This window comes from Paroedura picta, chromosome 15 (genome assembly GCF_049243985.1).
Source record: "Paroedura picta isolate Pp20150507F chromosome 15, Ppicta_v3.0, whole genome shotgun sequence".
Classification (NCBI taxonomy): Eukaryota; Metazoa; Chordata; class Lepidosauria; order Squamata; family Gekkonidae; genus Paroedura; species Paroedura picta.
In genome coordinates this window covers 3,918,571-3,935,612 of record NC_135383.1, presented here as the reverse complement: position 1 = coordinate 3,935,612, position 17,042 = coordinate 3,918,571, and the positions used below count along the sequence as shown (strand labels likewise).

Genomic DNA, 17,042 nt, shown 5'->3' with positions numbered 1-17,042 from the left:
AACGCCAGCCAAGGGCGAAGGGAAAGGTGGAGAGGAGGGCGGAGAGAGGGAGACAGGGCTGATGCAAATCTCTTTGGCAGAGGGTGAGATTCCACGGAGCCACCCGTCTCCGCAGGAGTTTCTTCGCCAAGGCCGGCCTGACAGCTCATTAGAATGCGATCCGTCCCGCCCCAGATGTGCGGCGTGGTTCTCTTCCCTTCTCCCCCCGCCCCCCCTCCGAGCTGATGGAAAAACTCTCCCACAAAAGAAGTATTTATTTGCAGAGGTGGAGCAGAGGGAGAAGAGGAGGCGAGGGCATTTGGGAAAACGGTCCGGGAGAAGGAACCTCCCCTTCCAGAGAGGACCGGCCCAGAGGGAGGCAGGCAGGCAGGCGAGCAGATGAGGCCTGCCTCTGGATCCCTGCAGAGGATCCCCGGCTGACGGAAGGTGGTGGAAAGCTGGCGTTTCGGTCGGCGGAAGCCCCTTCCCTGCTTTCTCTGCAGACCGGCCCGAGGACATCCTTTTGACTCTTGGGAAGGAGGGAGCGAAGCAGATTCGAACCCTTGGCATGTGGCGGGGTGGCGCCTCGGGGGTTCCGAAACCACGCAGGGTCTCTCCCGAAGGGGAACCTGCCCCCCAGTAAAGCAAGCAAGGAAGGCAACTGGATGGACCCCTCGGAATGGGCCGCCGTGGCTGTCTTCCGTGACCAGAGGTGAGATTTGTCACCGAGGCAAAGAGCAGCCAGGGGTCAGCTGCCAAGACCCTCTCCGTCCCCGAAGGTCTAAGTTTTTGCTCCTCCACTCTGCTCACACACCTGTGGAACTTGAGGCTGGCGAATTTCTCAGGTGAGACCGGGCAAGTGCCCCTTGTCGGTTCTCCCCAACTGGACTCCTTTGGGAACAGAACTGAGGCAGGGGAGAAGACCCCCACTCCGGCCCCCCACCCTTCACTGGGCTTCTGGCTTTGGAGGGTATCCGCGAGGAGATGTCCACCCAAGCCAAAATGAGGTACTGGAGCTGGTTCGTTCTGGCCACTTTGCTGTGTCAGGAGCTCTCCCGCTTCCGAGCGGCGGCAGCCAAGAAAGAGCGGAAGAAGGTGAAGGAGCCGAACCAGTACACGGAACCCTTCAACACGACCCTCTCCAACAGCGAGGAGCTCCACGGCCACTCCAAGGTAGGGGTCCCAGCCAGGACCATCCTTCAATGTTTGCAATGTTCCCCTTGATCCTCATGCTGTGCCTTCCATTGGTGATCCGTCTGTACAAGGTGGATGCCCATTTCACAGATGGGGCAAACCGAGGAGGAAGGAGAAGAGCTGGGTTTTTTTTTATATATATATATCCCGCTTTTCACTGCCTGAAGGAGTCAGCAAGTGGCTCGCAAACCCCTTTCCCTTCCTCTCCCCACAACAGACGCCCTGGGAGGAGGGTGGTGGAATCCACCGGGACCTCAGTGAGGTCCCCCCTCCCAAGCAGCCCTTTTCTCCAGGGAACAGATCTCTGTAGCCTGGAGATGAGCTGTGATTTCAGGGGATCCCCAGCAGTAATATTGGAGCTCTCTCAGCCTCACCTCCCTCACAGGGGAGAGGAAAAGGAAGGCGACCTTGGTAAGACGCGATTCCTGAGAATCCACCCCCCAAAGCAGCCCTTTTCTCCAGGGGAACTGATCTCTGTCTTCTGGAACGCTATTTTAATTCTGGGAGACGTATGGGCCATCATCTCCTTAACAGCATCAGAATTTAGAGAGGGGAGGGGACGGGACTTCCTTTGAGCACAGGTCCTCCATACATCCATTTCACAACAGTTAGACAGTTAGGGCTATCTCTTTCCCCTCTCCTTCACACAGATTGCCTCCCTTGTGCCCAGCACAAAGTCGGGTAAGCGAAAGAGTCTCGACGCTTAAAAGCATGGCACGCATAAATAACGGAGCATGTTATAGTGACGGGACAGCTATGTGCTGTAGCTCTTCGACCGCTTGATCCAGTGGAGTCAGCAGGCCCGCCCCGTCTGCCGCAGAAGAGTCTCATTCCGCCCCTTAAGTCGGGTTGATCCGGGAGGATTTTCCAAAATTAATTCCAGAATTGGAGCACGCGCCATCGGCTGGCGCTTTCTTCTCCATCCCCTCGCCTTCCTTTCCCCTTCCTTCAGGCTGTCCAGGTACAAGCGCACATGGAGGAAACATTGCCAGACTCACACGCACACTTGCACACATATGAGCACATGCGCAACCCTTACAATATGGCGCTCTGATCAGGCATGCATCCGCTCTGGCAGACTGGGGAACCACCATGCGAAAAGAGACTCTGGCCGTACGACCACAGATGTTTTGTCACATTCCACCAGCTGCCCACTCCTCTGTCACTCTGCCTAACCCCCTTTCTAAGGCCTTTGGTGCTTGTGGCCAGGCCTCAATTCTCTGGCAGCGCATTCCACATTTTGAACGCTTGTTTGGGATAGAAGACTTTCCGTCAGCCCCTCCCCCCCCCAAGCTAGGGATGAAGGTGGCCTGGAATGCCAGCCTCCAGGTGGGACCTGGGGATCTCCTGGAATGACAGCTCATCTCCATAGATTTGGTCCCCTGGAGGAAAGGGCTGCTTTGGAGGGGGGACTCTGTGGCCCTGGTCCCCACTGAGGTCCTTATCCTCCCCAGGTTCCAGCCTCAGTTCTCCAAGAGTCCCCCAATCTGGACCCTCCCCGCTGGTCTTCCATGACACTGCCCAATGTTTGCCAACTCTGAGTTAGCAATTTCTGGAGATTTGGGGATGGACTTTGGCTTTTAGGGCAGGAGGGACCTTTGCCAGGTTTGATGCCGTAAGGTCCATCCTGGACGCGTCTTGTTCCTCTGGGAAATCTGATTTCTGACATCCAGAGATCGGTTGTAATTCCTGGAGGGAACTTGACTTTCCCGATCAAGCGCTCGATGCCAGAAGAGGCAAAGGGACATTGGAGGGGGTGCATCGAACAGATTGGGACTTGTTAGCAGATGGGGGGGGAGGTGGGGGGGAACAGAAGGGGGCATGCCCTTGAAGCAGGGGCGTGCCCTCCCCCCAGATGCAAGCCTTAATGCCTCTTCAAGGCTCTTTCTTCCCATTAAGGTTTTGCAACCCTTTAGAAGTATCGTTTTTCCTCCTAATCCAAAGGGCTTAATGGTGGGTAATTACCTCATAGCGGTTAATTAGTTAACAGGAGCTAATTACCCCCCCCCCTGGAGGGTGGGGAAGACACTTTTCTCCCTGCCATCAACTGGAGCAGGGGTAGTCAACCTGTGGTCGTCCAGATGTCCATGGACTACAATTCCCATGAGCCCCTGCCAGCATTTGCTCCCCTAGAGACCTACCGAAGTGCTCAGAAAGGGGGCGAGGCCTGGCTGTTCACACCAAAGGGTTTTAAAGGCTGCCATATAGAGGATGGAGCAGAGTTGTTCTCTCTTGCCCCGGAGGGACGGACCAGAACCAATGGGATGAAATTAATTGAAAAGAAATTCCGTCTCGACATCCGGAAGAAGTTCCTGACAGTCAGAGCGGTTCCTCAGTGGAACAGGCTTCCTCGAGGGAGGCTAGGCTGCGAGTGTGCACTTGGCCCATTACCGAGGCGGAGATTTGAATCCAGGTTCTTCCTGAGTCCTGCCGATGCACCGGGTTTCCCTGTGTGCTAGCCATCCACTCCACTTGGCTTGAAATAAAAATTCTGCAAGTAACACTGCTATCCCCCAGATGCCTTTCGCCTCCCCCACAAAAAACCTGCACCCTTTCCCACAGCTCTGGGGCTCTACGACAGAGTCAGTTTGCTTTCCACCTTGGGTATTCCAGAGTGAATTTCCCCCGGTTTTTTTTTTTTTTTTTTTTAGAAATGTGCCCTTGTCACGCAGTCTTCTGTGCATGGCAAGTCCCTCCACCCCTGGGCTGAAGCTGCTACGGCTTCTAGCCCGCCCTGTGGGTGGAGAAGTGGGTCTCGGGCTGGGAGCGCCGTTGCTGCAGCCAAGAGCCCCAGCGAGGCTTCCCGGCTGATCCCTCGCATGGCTCATGCATGCTGTCCTAATGAAAGAATAACACGGCGAGGGCAGGACCCTCGTTTCAGCTGTCTATCAGGGCGGTTTGCAAGAGAGGCCTGGCTGCCACTCCGAGAGGGATTTGCAACCAGCTCTGGGTGTGTGCAGGATGGCTGCTGCGGCTGCCAACCTCCAGGGGACCCCTGGAGAACCTGCACCATGACTCTTGATTTGCAGAGGACCAAGATTAGTTCCCCCTGGAGAAAACGGCTGCTTTGGAGGGTGGGCCGGAGGGCACGGACTCTGCTTTCGACACAAGCCACAGGCCGGCCACAGAGGAGAGCTGTTCTCGCTACGCAGTTCTCTCAGAGCTCTCCCAGTCCCACCTTACCTCCCAGGGTGTCGGTTAAGGGGAAATGCTCCATCAATATACATGTGCCGATCAGTATCATAAAGGGAGGGATGGTCACCCGCAGCATACAACACATGCTCCTAGTCTGGAATTTATTTCCAGCCTTCAAGTCAACAATTCAGTCGTTTCAATTCCTGGTCAAATCAAAACGAATGAGGAATCAAATAAGGGAATTCCAGGACAGCTGAAGAATGAAAAAAGGAGAAGGGAGTGGTGATGGTGGTGGGGAATCTCTGTTCCTACTCCTGACGCAGCAGAATTAGCTATCCACAGAGGAGGGTGCCTGATGCATCTCTGCACGACTCATTGTTTCTTGCCATCAGGAGGTATGTACAGAACCATGGCCTGCAAAAATGCTGCAAGTGGGGCAAATAAAGATAAACTCCAAAGATGCCCCACGGAAGAAGAAGCAATTTTTCTTTGTCTTTTGCCCAGGGGTCTGAGATGGAAGGAAGTTGGTTCCTTATTTTTGAGCCCGGCCACATCCTCTCCAGTTTGGTCTATTCAATTTTACTCGGGTGGGGGGGGGAGAGCTTTGTTAAGTCTCTGCCTGTGGCTTTCTCTAGCATCCTCTGGCAACAAATCCCACGTTTTAACCTTTTACTGGGCAAAGACGTATGTCCTTCTGCCCATCTTGAATCTCCTGCCCGTAAGTCTTACTTGATAGCCTTGAGTTCTAGTATGTTGGGTAATCCGGGTAAGATTTTTTAAAAAGAAATCTAAAATTCATCATCTCTGATTTCAGATCCAGAAAATATGCTTTTCTGGTTCTCCAAAGGACAAGGAACGTTGAATGTTGGAACTATTTTTTTTTTAATTGCTATAAAATGGGTGAAATTCACATTGCCCTCAAATGCTTCTTCTTCTCTCCTTAGATGCTTGAGTCTCCAGACCCTCGCATCACCGACCCACGTCGCACATGGATTTCATTTGTACATCGTCCTGATGATGGCAACAACAAAAAGAGATGCAGAGGGAAAGATAAGAAATTAGTAGGTTCTTCCTGAAAGTGTAGCTGGCCTTAACAGTCTGTGGCCAGTGTTAAAGCAGCCAGTTCCCGACATTTCCATCCCCTTCCCTAAACATTTTGTCCCTGCCGACCTTTGAATTCATTCAGTCCCCTTCATTGATATCCAGCGTCATTCTCCTAAAACTCCTCCCAACATTCCATCATCTCAACATTCCTTCTCAGCTTCTCAACATTCCTTCTTGTCCTCTCAACATCCCTTCTCACCCTCCCAATATTCCGTTCCCCCATCCCAACATTCTGCTATGGGGTTCCCTAACATGGGGCTCACAGGCACCTGCCATGTACTGCCATAAGGTAGGAGGGGGCCATGATGAAGGCAGAGCCAGTGGTTGGCTGCTTTTGTACAAATCTGGTGTCTTTCCCTCTTGATTTTCTGCTCGTTGTGTGTGTTTATTATCTCCCCTTGGTCTTCTCTCTCTGTTATACCCCCTTTTCCCTCTTTGGTCTTCTCTATGTGTTTTATCTACTTTTGACCGATTGTACCCCCCCCCCCCCCGTTATCCTCCTTTTGGCTCCTTCCCTCTCTCTGTATATATGATTATATTCCACATTCCCTATCTTCTTATGCATGCTGGACCTAAAGGGGTCCAACGGCTCAAAAAGGTTGGGATGGGGTGTGTGTGACTCCTGCTGTAGGGTGATCAAAATCTAGAGCCCCAAAACGGGCTCTGCCAATGATCCATGTGGGGCCTGGGTCAAGGGCTGGGGTTGCCGGCAGCAAGAATCGTTTTCATCCATCTGGTGGGACTCCTTAACTTTCTCTGAACTTATTTATTGCGTATGGTTGATAGTTAAAGTCCCCTTTTCTTGCTGAGACTTACGGGGAATTGCACAGTGGAAGTCAGTACAAGGAACGGGCTGCGATAACTAGTAAGCAATGTAATATGGCTAGGATTACAGAAACCTGAGCCAAAGTATGAGGGTTCATCGGGGTTGCTTAAGCAGTGGGCAAGACGCACCCACTGTAGTTCAGAGTTTCTCGGAACGGCTTCTGCATAAAGCCCAGCTTAAGATGCATGTTATTGATGTAACTGTCTTTCCTTTTTATTTCAAGCGTGGGCTTGTTGGCCCGCCAGGTCCCCCGGGGCCGCCGGGTCCCCCAGGTGCCGAGGTCACCCAGGAAGTCTTGCTGCAGGAGTTCAAGGAGATGTTGAAAGGTGAGTGGAGGAAGTTGGAACATGTGACCTTTGCCAGCGGCTGAGGATTGGCCAGCAGCAGACAGCAGGTTTGATGTGGGGAAAACATCTGGAAGGAACTGGTCTACTTGAACCGCAAAAAGTTGATATTTACTTGGTGCTCTCCATCGGGGTGAGTCGGGGGGTTATGGAACAATGAGGGGCAGCTGTTGCCTTCATGCCCTGTTTGTGGGGCTTGTGTGGTGCCTCTACAAATGCTGGGGCCTTTTGAGTGTTTGAGGAGGGTATGATGTCACTCCTGGGTGACACTCCAGGCTGCCTCTCGTAGTCTCTATGATCTTTATCATAGTCGGGTAAATTCCTAGAGTGTTATGACAGGGAGGCCATTTTGTTTCTCTCCTGCTCCCGCATTCTTTGGGGGCAGCTGGAGCCTGATAATTCTCCTCCCTGGGCAGGTAAATGAGAGAACCTACTTCTAAGGGATCAACTACTTTAGGATGCTTTGGGCTGATCCTGCGTTGAGCAGGGGGTTGGACTAGATGGCCTGTATGGCCCCTTCCAACTCTATGATTCTATGATTCTAATTGGGTTGTCCACCGTGAAAAACAGAATACACACATAGGTGGGCCTTTGCTCTGATCTAGCAGGACTTTCCAGATGTTTACGTGTAACTTCCCAGATGTGGGGTGCAGAGGCCCAATATTAACGTGAAGCTGGTGGGACAGTCAAAGTCGTATCTGTGCAAATTTGCCACCTCATATGCTCCGTTGTGTGAATCGGGGCCAAACAGACCCATCCTCTGGAAGGAAAACCACCTTGTCAGGGCCAACGTGGGACACCCCAGCTCAGGCCTCCTGCTTTCCTTTCTTTCAGAAGCGACTGAACGGCGGACATCCCCCATGCTGCCTGCCCCTCCCAGCGAAGCGCCTCCTCTCCTGCTGTCTCTGGAGGAACTGTCACCCTACAAGCGAATAGAAGAAGCTTTCCACTGTAAGCTCAAAGGGCAGATCATCGTGGACAAGAAAACCTTGATGGAACTCCAAAACTTCCAGATGGTGAGGACCTCTCAAGGAACGTGAGGTTGGAGGGATGAGCTGGAGGGGCTGCGGCTCGGGGGGTGTAGAACATCTGCTTGGCATGCAGAAGGTCCCAGGTTCAATCCCCGGCATCCCCATCTTTAAAAGCTTCATGTGGTCGTGTGATGCAGATATTATTGGGACGGAGAGGGAAATATTACAACAAAGCAGGGCTCAGACGGGCACTTACTAACGTGGGTGAGTTAGAGAGGCTGTTTGTGTTGGCAGAATTTACATATGAAAAGGAGGTGTCGAATAAACAGCTTTACTGAGAAGAGAAACAACTTTGTAAATAAAGGAGGAGAGAGAGTCCTAACTGTCTAACTGTTGCTTAGAAGGGAATGGGGGGGGGGAGTGGTCTCAAAGGAGCAGGGAGTGTCCAACTGAGGAAGAGAGACCCGCGCATGAACTCTGTGAAGGAAGAGCCTGGAAAACCAGTGGTTCCCCCATAGCCGACAGAAACTTCTAGAAGACTCTCACCAAAAAGTTGTGGGTTTTCATGTCAGAAATGCAGAAGGCAATTAAGAAAAGAAAAGAACAGGGATTTTTTTTTTTTTGGAAGGCTGGAAAGAATGACACACACTAATAATTAACATCTTTCTCTCATAAATAATGACTCCCCTAATTACCCTTTCATGAGCCTTTTAAAATTGCTCGCTGTGCTCCGTCACTGTGACAAAAGGGGATTTAGCTGATCCCTTAAGTGTGAGGAGGGAAACCGTCCTCTCAAAGGACCCAGGGCTGAAGCTGGGAGCAGCTCTCCTTATTCTTCAGGTGCAAGCAGTTGCCGCAGATTTGTGTCTTTGAAGCAGCAGTAGAGGGGGAGCAGAGGGGAAGGAAGGAGGAAGGGATGGAGCCAAAGGTCTCTGCCAGCTACCTTCAGACAACTTGGTCCTCAGAGAGGTGGCTGGCAGCCCAGTGGTCCCTCTAGTCCAGCCTCCTGCCTCACACAGTGGCCAGCCAGTCCCTCTGGAGGTCCAGCCACAGGGCAGAGAGGCCGAGGCCTTCCTAAGAACACCAGAAGAGCCCTGCTGGGTCAGACCAGCAGTCCATCCAGTCCAGCATCCTGTTGGTCCTCAAGGTGCCCTTGATCTCAAGCTTCATTTTGTCTTATCCAGTAGAAATGTTGGCTTTTTTCCCAAACAAGGCAGCCTTGGCGTGCAAGCCTGTCTCGGGAACCTTTTGGCCCAGTGTCGTCTGGAAGCCAATGCGTTGCGCAAGGGGTGCGCATGTGGGTAAGGCACTCCCTGTTCGGTGGCTCTTTGCCGCCTAGGCCAGGGCAGAGATAATCCTGGTGCCACTCTAATTGGCCCCGCAAAGGAGACCCGAGACATCTTAATAGCCATCAGTGGACAGGCCGCAAAAGGAGTCGATTCCTTTTTAATTACGCTCCTCGGATTCCTGGTGCCTTCCCATGCCAAGGGGCACATCTGTGCCAGCTTTTTGGGGCTGGCCCGCACTGCGGCAACGCGAGGAAGTGTCTCGGACGCAGCTGTGGGCGCCAACCACCCGGCCGAGGGAGGACTCCCCAACGGGTGACGAAAGGAAGAAGAGGGGCCCTGTCACCGGGGCGTTTCAACACCCTCGTCTTTGGGTGCGTCCGCGCATACCGTGGCATGCAGGACCCGACGGGCTTGGCGTTTCCCCGGATTATCTCCTCTGTCAGGAGGACATCTCGCGGCTTTGACGTCGCCCCGGCTGAGCAAGGCAGAGGGCATCTTGCCGAGAGCAAACCGGCAAGGGGGGTTAACCTACCGGCATGCCATGCCCAATGCTCCTTTCCTGGAGTTCGCCATTGTCTCGTTTATCCCCGGGTGTGTGTGGGGAGGGAGGGAGAGAGAGAGAGGGAGAGAGAGGCGAAAGCCGCAGAATGAGACGTGAAGAAACAGGAATGTTTTATCAGGTGGTAATTTTCTGGTGCCGGAAAACTGCTTCTCCGTTGCAGCCGGGCGGTTTCGAGGGAATTAAGTCGCCGCCTCCGTTTAGCTTAATTGCTTTTAATGAAGTGGGCAAAGCCGAGCTGCCAAATGGGCCTGGTGGCGAACCTGAATACCGGGAGACAATCGGGGAAGGGAGCCAACAAGTTGCCAGGGGCGCTAAGGAAGCAACCGCTGGGCTGCCTTGCAGACCCATCTAAACTGGGGGTGTCAACATTGAGTTGGGAAATTCCCTGAGGTTTGGGGGTGGGGGGCAAAACTCCACCCGGGGATTGTGGCCCAGAGTCTGCCTTCCCAAGTAGCCATTTTCTCCGGGGGGGACGGCTCTCCAGAGAATGCTGTGAGAGCTCCAGGCCCCACCGGGAGGTTGGGAGTCCTGGTCTAAACCAGGGTTAGGTTGGGTCCTTCCCACCTGCCGTGGGAAGTGGTCCAGTCTGCCAAGACCGATGTCATCTGACCACTTTCTCCAGGGGAACTGACCGTGGTTGCCTGGAGATCCGTGGTAATATTGCCACTTGGAGGTTGACAACTGTATGTACAGGGAGGACACTTACTTTATAGCAGGGTGTGGCCAACCTGTGGCTGTGCAGATGTCCATGGACTACAATTCCCATAAGCCCCTGCCAGCTGGACAGCCAGCTGGACATCTGGACAGCCACAGTTTATGCTAATTAAGAATGATGCCTGAATGGTATGAGAGGGCAGGAAAATTGTCAGAAGGTCGTCGGCTCGGGATTCGGAAATATCTAGAGATTTGGGGGCGGAGCCAGAGAGGGCGGGGTTTGGGGAGGGGCGGGACCTCTTCCGAGGACCAGACCACAGAGCCCCTCCCCTTCAAAGCAGCCGTTTCGTCCAGGGGAGCTGACCTCTATGGTCTAAAGTTCTAGAAGCGGGAGGTGTCAAGGTTACTTCTGGAGTTGGCAACCTTACCATCTGAGAACTGACGTGAGCCCCCCAAATTCTGATGTGGCCGCGCTAGAACCTCCTTGGGTTCGTTCTTGGCACGCCGAGGCGAATTTTCCCTCTCTCTCTCTCGAACTCGAGCCAAGCCGAGTCCATGCGCGCCAAAGCCAATAAGAAACATGCCGCCCAGCGTTTATTTTAGCTTTCGCCCGCTAATCTCCCACCAGCCTTGTGACGGGAGACGTCTCCCTCGTATGGGTGTTGCAAAACCCGAGGCTTTGGGCCTGCTCTCTTTCCTTACAGAATTAAAACCCGAAAGACGGAGGAGGGAAAAGACCACAAAAGGGGATTAGGTATTATTCGCAAGACGCCTCCCTTTGAAAAGTCAGCGGTCTTCTTGAAACTCCCAGGAGCAAATCTGGGGTCAGTCAAGTCGGGTTCCGTGACTCATCTGGAGAGCCTTTCGGTTAACACACTGTGTCCCTCTTTCTCCCTAGCCTTTGAGCAAAGGAGCTTTTCTCCGAGGAACTGGGTTAAACTTGGTGACCGGGCGCTTCACGGCTCTGCTCTCCGGCATTTATCAGTTTTCCGCCAACGTTCACATTGGTGAGTGCTAGTATCTCAGCTGCTTCTGCTAGATGAGGGTGGGTGAGCTCAAGTTTCCGGGTCTGTTGCCTCCTTTTTTCAGGCGTCGGAGATAGTTTTTTATTTCACTTATGCTTTTCCTCCCCCCCCCCCCCCGAAGACCACAGCGAGCTCAAAAGCAAACTGCAGCTACGAGCCAGAGACAACGTCCGGGTCCTGATCTGCATCGAATCTCTCTGCCACCGATACACGTGAGTCCTCCGGGTGCTGCTGCAATACTGTTTGGGCTCCTGTCGTGGAATGCAGAGGGCCCAAAATTTCAGCCCTCATTCTTCTGGACAGTTATGGAGATGAACTCACGCAGTTCGATCTGATTTGGACCCTCCGCTCTGGCAGTTAAGAGGTCCTTGCGTCAAACTGTGTGCGTGTCTGTTGTTTTGTACACAGTTTGGACATTTTTTAAAGAAAGGGAGACGTTTCAAGTGTTCAGGTTCCTGTTTGGAAACCAAACCTCACTGTCTGGACATCCGAAATTGGGCAAGAAATTCTTGGAGGAGAATTTCAGAACCCTTCCTAAGAGACATTGGCAACGGGGATGTGGAAATATTCCCTGTTTCATGAATGTGGCAACAGCCCTGCCGGATGAGAGCAGTGGTTCAGCATATTCTGTCTCACATCGTGGCCGATCAGGGCCAAGAAGGAGGCCGAGAGGCAGAGAGGCCTTCATTAGAACATCAGAAGGCTCATGGCATCTTGGCAACACTTTAATACTTGGCAAAAACTCTATGAGGCCAGAAGTAACATCAAATTCCACTGGCCTCTCTGCCCGACCCCAGCCAGGCTGAGACCCCCTGTCCTTCAGTTTCCGAGTGAACCCCTCCCTCCCTCCCACCCCTATAGAGACAATTTTAATAGTTAATATTTATTGTTAATTTATGATTATGATATTAAGGTATGAGATTTTGATGCATGTTGTTTTATTGTTATTTCATTAATAATTTTATGAATGAATGAATAACTCACAAGCAAGATCAGTTGTACAAGCCCCTCAGATTTTGGGAGGGATGGGGATGGGCAGAATTCGGCTCTCACCCACACCTGCTGGGCGTGGCAAACTGAGCTTTGGTTGGAAAAAGGCCCGTCGATGGGAGAGCAAGTCCCGACCGGCAATCGGCTGGCAACGGCTGAGACTGTAATGGTGCGATGGTGTGTAGAGCACAGTTTGCCATTCATGCGCAAGAGTATAGGGGCGAGAGAAGGAGGAGAGATTTATGCATGCAGGTGCACCCCGTCACTCTGCACCTCTCCGGATGCGGCATTTGGCTGAGGTTCCTTACCAAGGGCTTGTTTTTGACTTTTCGTATGACTTCATCGATATCCCGCCTTTCTCCCCAATGGGCTTACGTCATTCTCTCATCTGTTTTGTTTTCACAACAACCCTGTGAGGGCGGCTCGGCTGAAGGAGAGAGTCCCTGGCCCATGCTGAGTTTTAGGGCATGGTAGAGTTTTGAACCAGGGACTTCCTGAACTGTGGCTTGCTTTCCTAACCGTTAACCCACTCATTTTGTCTTCTCTGGTGGTTTGCTTCCAGCTGCTCCTATTCAGAGGTATAGGAGCCAGCTTGGTATAGGGTACAGGGATGGCTAAACTGTGGCTCTCCAGATGTCCTTGGACTACAATTCCCATGAGGCCCTCATGGGAATTGTAATCCATGGATATCTGTAGAGCCACAATTTAGCCACTCCTGGTACAGTGATTAAGATGGGTGATACCTAACCTAGAGAACTGGGTTTGATTCCCCCCTCCTCCACCACATGCATCCAGCTGGGTGACCTTGGACCACAGTTCTCCTAGAGCTCTCTTGGCCCCACCTACCTCACAGGATGTCTGTTGTGGCGAGAGGAACGGAAGGCGATTAGAAGTCGCTAACCTCCCTCTTCCTTTTGTGTCCCCGTAGGTCTCTGGAAGTCATTGCCGGCCTGGAAACCAACAGCAAGGTTTTCACCGTTTATGTCCACGGCTTGCTGCAGCTACAGGTAAAAGGGTTGGCACGGGAGTCGAGCTCTGGCCAAACTCGTGCGAGGGCTGGGGGGCATTTCCTGTGCCCTATGTGACTTTGTCCCTTCTTGGCGGGGGGCTGTTCTGCCTTGGTGGGCACAGCTGTGTGCTTGGCCCGACCCCATGGGCTCAGGCGGTTCCCTTCACTGCAGGATGCCCTTGATATTCTGCTCAATCATGAACACTGCAGATTGTGCATCTTCCAACAGGGACAGAGCATGTACTATGCTCCTAACAAGGGTTGTTCTCCCGATTCGCACGGGAGAAGCAACCGTGGATCCCGAAAGGCAGAGACCGAACGGGAGTGTAACGCCTTCTGATAACCTGATCCAGGCCCTGACAAAACCTTTTACTAACAAGGCTATGGGTCCAACCAAGACAAGTATGTATTCCCTAATATCTCCCTCTTCCCCCCTTTTTTTTGCTTCCATGCTCCAGGCGGGACAGTACACCTCGATATTCATAGATAACAGCGCTGGCGCACCAATCACCATCCAGAACGGGTCTGATTTCATGGGCATGTTCATGGGAATCTAATCCCGGATGACCGTCATTGCCGCACAGCGGGGGATGAAAAATGTCATAACCTCTGAACTCTGACTCTTACGCTCTCCCAGAAAACGGCCTCTGGGCATTCCTGGCTCAGCCAAGCAAGTGCATCTCCCTTCCACCATGAGGAGTCGGAGAGGGGGGGCGGGGGACAGCTCTGGCCCCTGCATAAGCAAACCCCAAATCTGTTTTCCTGTCCTAGAAATGCCATTTTTTTTTCTCCCTGGAAATGGCCATTTCTGAGAACTGAATCGGGATCCTTTCGGGTTTCTGTTGAAACCACGATGCAAAAATCCCGGGAAATCCAATCTGAGACCTTATGTCTTTAGGTGGGGTGTTTGAGAGGCAGTGTGGTGTAGTGGTTAGGAAGCTGGGTTCAAATCTCCCCTGGCTTGTTGGGATAGGTAGTCTCAGGCTGGCCATGCTGCCTTCCCAATCACACTCATTCAGTTGTCGTGAGGATAAAAGAGAGGAGGGTGTGCAACACAAATGCAACCCTGAGCACCTCAGAGAAGGGAAGGACTGAAAACATGACCCAATTTTAACAGTTCCCTTTGGTTTTTTTGATCCCCTCCGCTCCCTGGTTGTATTGCCAATTCTTTAAAGCACATTTTCAAATTCCGCTTTGGTGATAATTCTGTTCACCTGCTGTGGGACGGAACAGAAAATACCCTTTCACCTTGGCTTGCCTGATCACAGGAAATGGTTATTTTTGTAAAAATCACAAAACAGCTTAAATCACAGAGTTTTGTAAGGCTCTCCTCTTGGATGCTGGCATTTCAACCAGTGTCTGGATGAAAATGGACTGGAGGGAACTGGGTTTGAGGGTTGACTCATTTGCAGCTTCCCAAAAGAAGCAGTAGGATTTAAATAGAGTAGTAAATCGACTGTTTTAAAAACAACCCTGCAAAGCTGTCCCAGCAAGCGGGATTTAGGGTCGCCAGAGCTGGGTTGCGAAATCCTTACAGATTTGGGGGGTGGGGCTTGTGGCGAGGCGGAGCCTCTGGGGCGTATCATGCCATAAAGTCCCCCCTCCAGAAACAGTCCTGTTTTCCAGGGGAACTGATCTCTCTAACCTGGAGACCGGGTGTAATTCCGGAAGATCTCCAGCCATTTTTGAACGGTGGGACCACCCCAGTCGAAACTCGGGGGTCCGTCTACCTCCCCCGCCCCAGCTTAGATCCTGCATTCCAACTCGCTTTGAAGCAATCGGAGGCCGCTGCTTGGAAAGGTTTCGTGTGACGGCTCCGTGTTGCTGCTGTTGTTATTGTCGTGTGCGTTTCAAATAGTTTAATAATTATAATGAAAAGAACGGTATATTATTTAACTTATCCGTGCTTCACCGCAAGCTCCCGGCCCTGCTGTAAGAAGAGTGAAGGGTTCAAGTCCGGACGGCAGAAATCGGGGCCACGTCATCAACGCGGTTTTCGTCGGGAAAGAGCAGTTGTGCGTTTCGTTGTGGTCATTTTACGTTAACAAGAAGGAAGGGTGGGGGGAAAGCTGGACTGACATCTCAGTGTGTTTGGGCGTGAACGATGCAGGTCGGCTGGCAAACATGGCAAAAACCCTCTTTTTTGGAGATGCTGAAATCTGAGGTGCTGTATGGACTGTTGACACTGTTGGTTTGAAAGGTGCGAGATTACCCACCTTGGTATTTTGTAATTCTTTTCGTGGGGAGCTCAGATCTGCAAGGAACTCAGGGCTACCGCTGGAAATGGCATTCTTGTGTCAAGTTACATCCCAATTGCTGTCCCTTAAAGTGGAGCTCAAATTGCAAGGGTCTCAGGGCTACCGCTGGAAATGGCAGTCTTGTGTCAAGTCACCTCCCACTTCCTGTCCTTTAGAGTGGAGCTCAAATTGCAAGGATCTCAGGGCTGCCGCTGGAAATGCCATGGTTGGATACCCCTCCTAATGGCCATCCCTTCACCCATGCCTTCAGATTGTTGTCCATTCCCTTGCCTCCACAACAGCAGTAGGAAGCACCATGAATTATGGAAACACCCAACACACGTAGAACTAGATGTGACAGAAAGGATAAAGGAGACACAAGGCCGATGTTTTCAGCGGCAGCTCTGCGTCTCCTGTAATGTCACGTCTCTCCCTAAGCAGTTGCACCCTGCATTTTGCTGCCAATCCCTTAGAGTTAAACACTTCCCGCAGGGTGGGCAACTTTTGTCTTTTTGTCATTAGAAAAGGGCGAGAAACAAGCAACTGCGGCCGCTATAGGCAAAGACTCTTGGCTTTTCCCTTTTGTCGTCTTATGTTTTAATAAGATATATAAATAAATCTGTATATTTAGTCACATTGTATACACAGCCGCCCCCGGGGGCACGCATATAAAGTTGTAAACATATCATGTGCACCGTACTGGCTGCCAAAATGACCTGGCACGGGCTCCGCCGGCTGGCGAGGGGAGTGTTGACTTCTTTATGGAGCCGGTTTGGCATAGCTATAAAAAAATGTGGAAAATTCACTCTGGGCAAAGTTTTGTGTCTTTCTTAAAGCTTCGTTTGGAAGCACGCAGGGCGCATGGGATCCTTCGATGAGTGACTTGTTATGTATCGGCGCTGCAGGCCAAATGCTCTCTGGATCCCAATTGTGGTTAAGGGACTGGGAACCTGTGGGCTGCAATCTCTGCCTTACCTGCCCCTCTGTCCTTTCTGGTTTGCTTCCACCCCAGAGCCGACATCTATGGTAAGAACACTACATGGAGCGTTCAGAATAACCAGGATGGCCATTTAACTTGCTTTGGATCTCTTTGGTCGTCTTTGGGGCTGCCAACTCCAGATTTGAAAATATCTGGAGATTTAGGAGGTAGAGCTGGAAGAAGGCAAGGTTTGGGGAGGGGAGGGGCTTCAAGGGGGGATAATGCCATAGAGCTGGGGTGGCTAGACTGTGGGGCTCCAGATGCCCATGGACTACAATTCCCATGAGTCCCTACCAGCTGGCAGGGGCTCATGGGGATTGTAGTCCATGGACAGTGGCCGCTCCTGCTATAAAGTAAGTGTCCTCCCCATGCATACATTTTCAGGAGCCGAAGAAGAAACCCGAAAGTGTCTCAAAACAGTTTGTAATCACCTTCCTTTCCACTTCCCACAACAGACACTCGGTGAGGTAGGTGAGGTTGAGAGAGCTCTGAGAGAACTGGGGACGGCTGAAGGTCACCCAGCTGGCTGCTTGGGGAGGAGGAGTGGGGAACCAAGCTGGGCTTTCCAGATTAGAGGCTGCTGTTGAACCACGACACCAAGCTGGCTGCATTTTCAGTTGCGCGTTCACGCACTTGGTTTCTGGATTGGGCCGGCAGATTCTGGCTCACAGACCCATCTGTCGTAATGAGCCTGTTCCTCTTTAGGATGCTGCAAAATTGTTCTGGCAGCAGAAGAACAGAAGC

General features: G+C 52.0%; 1 protein-coding gene across 2 annotated transcripts; it reads left to right on the top strand.

Moving 5' to 3' along the window:
* The first annotated feature begins 91 nt into the window (after positions 1 to 91).
* Positions 92 to 16,124, top strand: C1QTNF12 (C1q and TNF related 12). Of its 2 annotated transcripts, XM_077311873.1 has the most exons (8): positions 97 to 1,152; positions 5,253 to 5,369; positions 6,462 to 6,564; positions 7,417 to 7,598; positions 10,957 to 11,065; positions 11,205 to 11,295; positions 13,002 to 13,080; positions 13,541 to 16,124. In XM_077311873.1, the coding sequence occupies exons 1-8, from the start codon at positions 964 to 966 to the stop codon at positions 13,637 to 13,639; spliced, it is 969 nt and encodes a 322-aa protein (XP_077167988.1). In that variant the 5' UTR covers positions 97 to 963; the 3' UTR covers positions 13,640 to 16,124. The 2 variants fall into 2 exon arrangements, with proteins under 2 accessions (XP_077167989.1, XP_077167988.1); XM_077311874.1 differs by lacking the exon at positions 5,253 to 5,369 and having other exon boundaries at positions 92 to 1,152.
* The last annotated feature ends 918 nt before the right edge of the window (positions 16,125 to 17,042 follow it).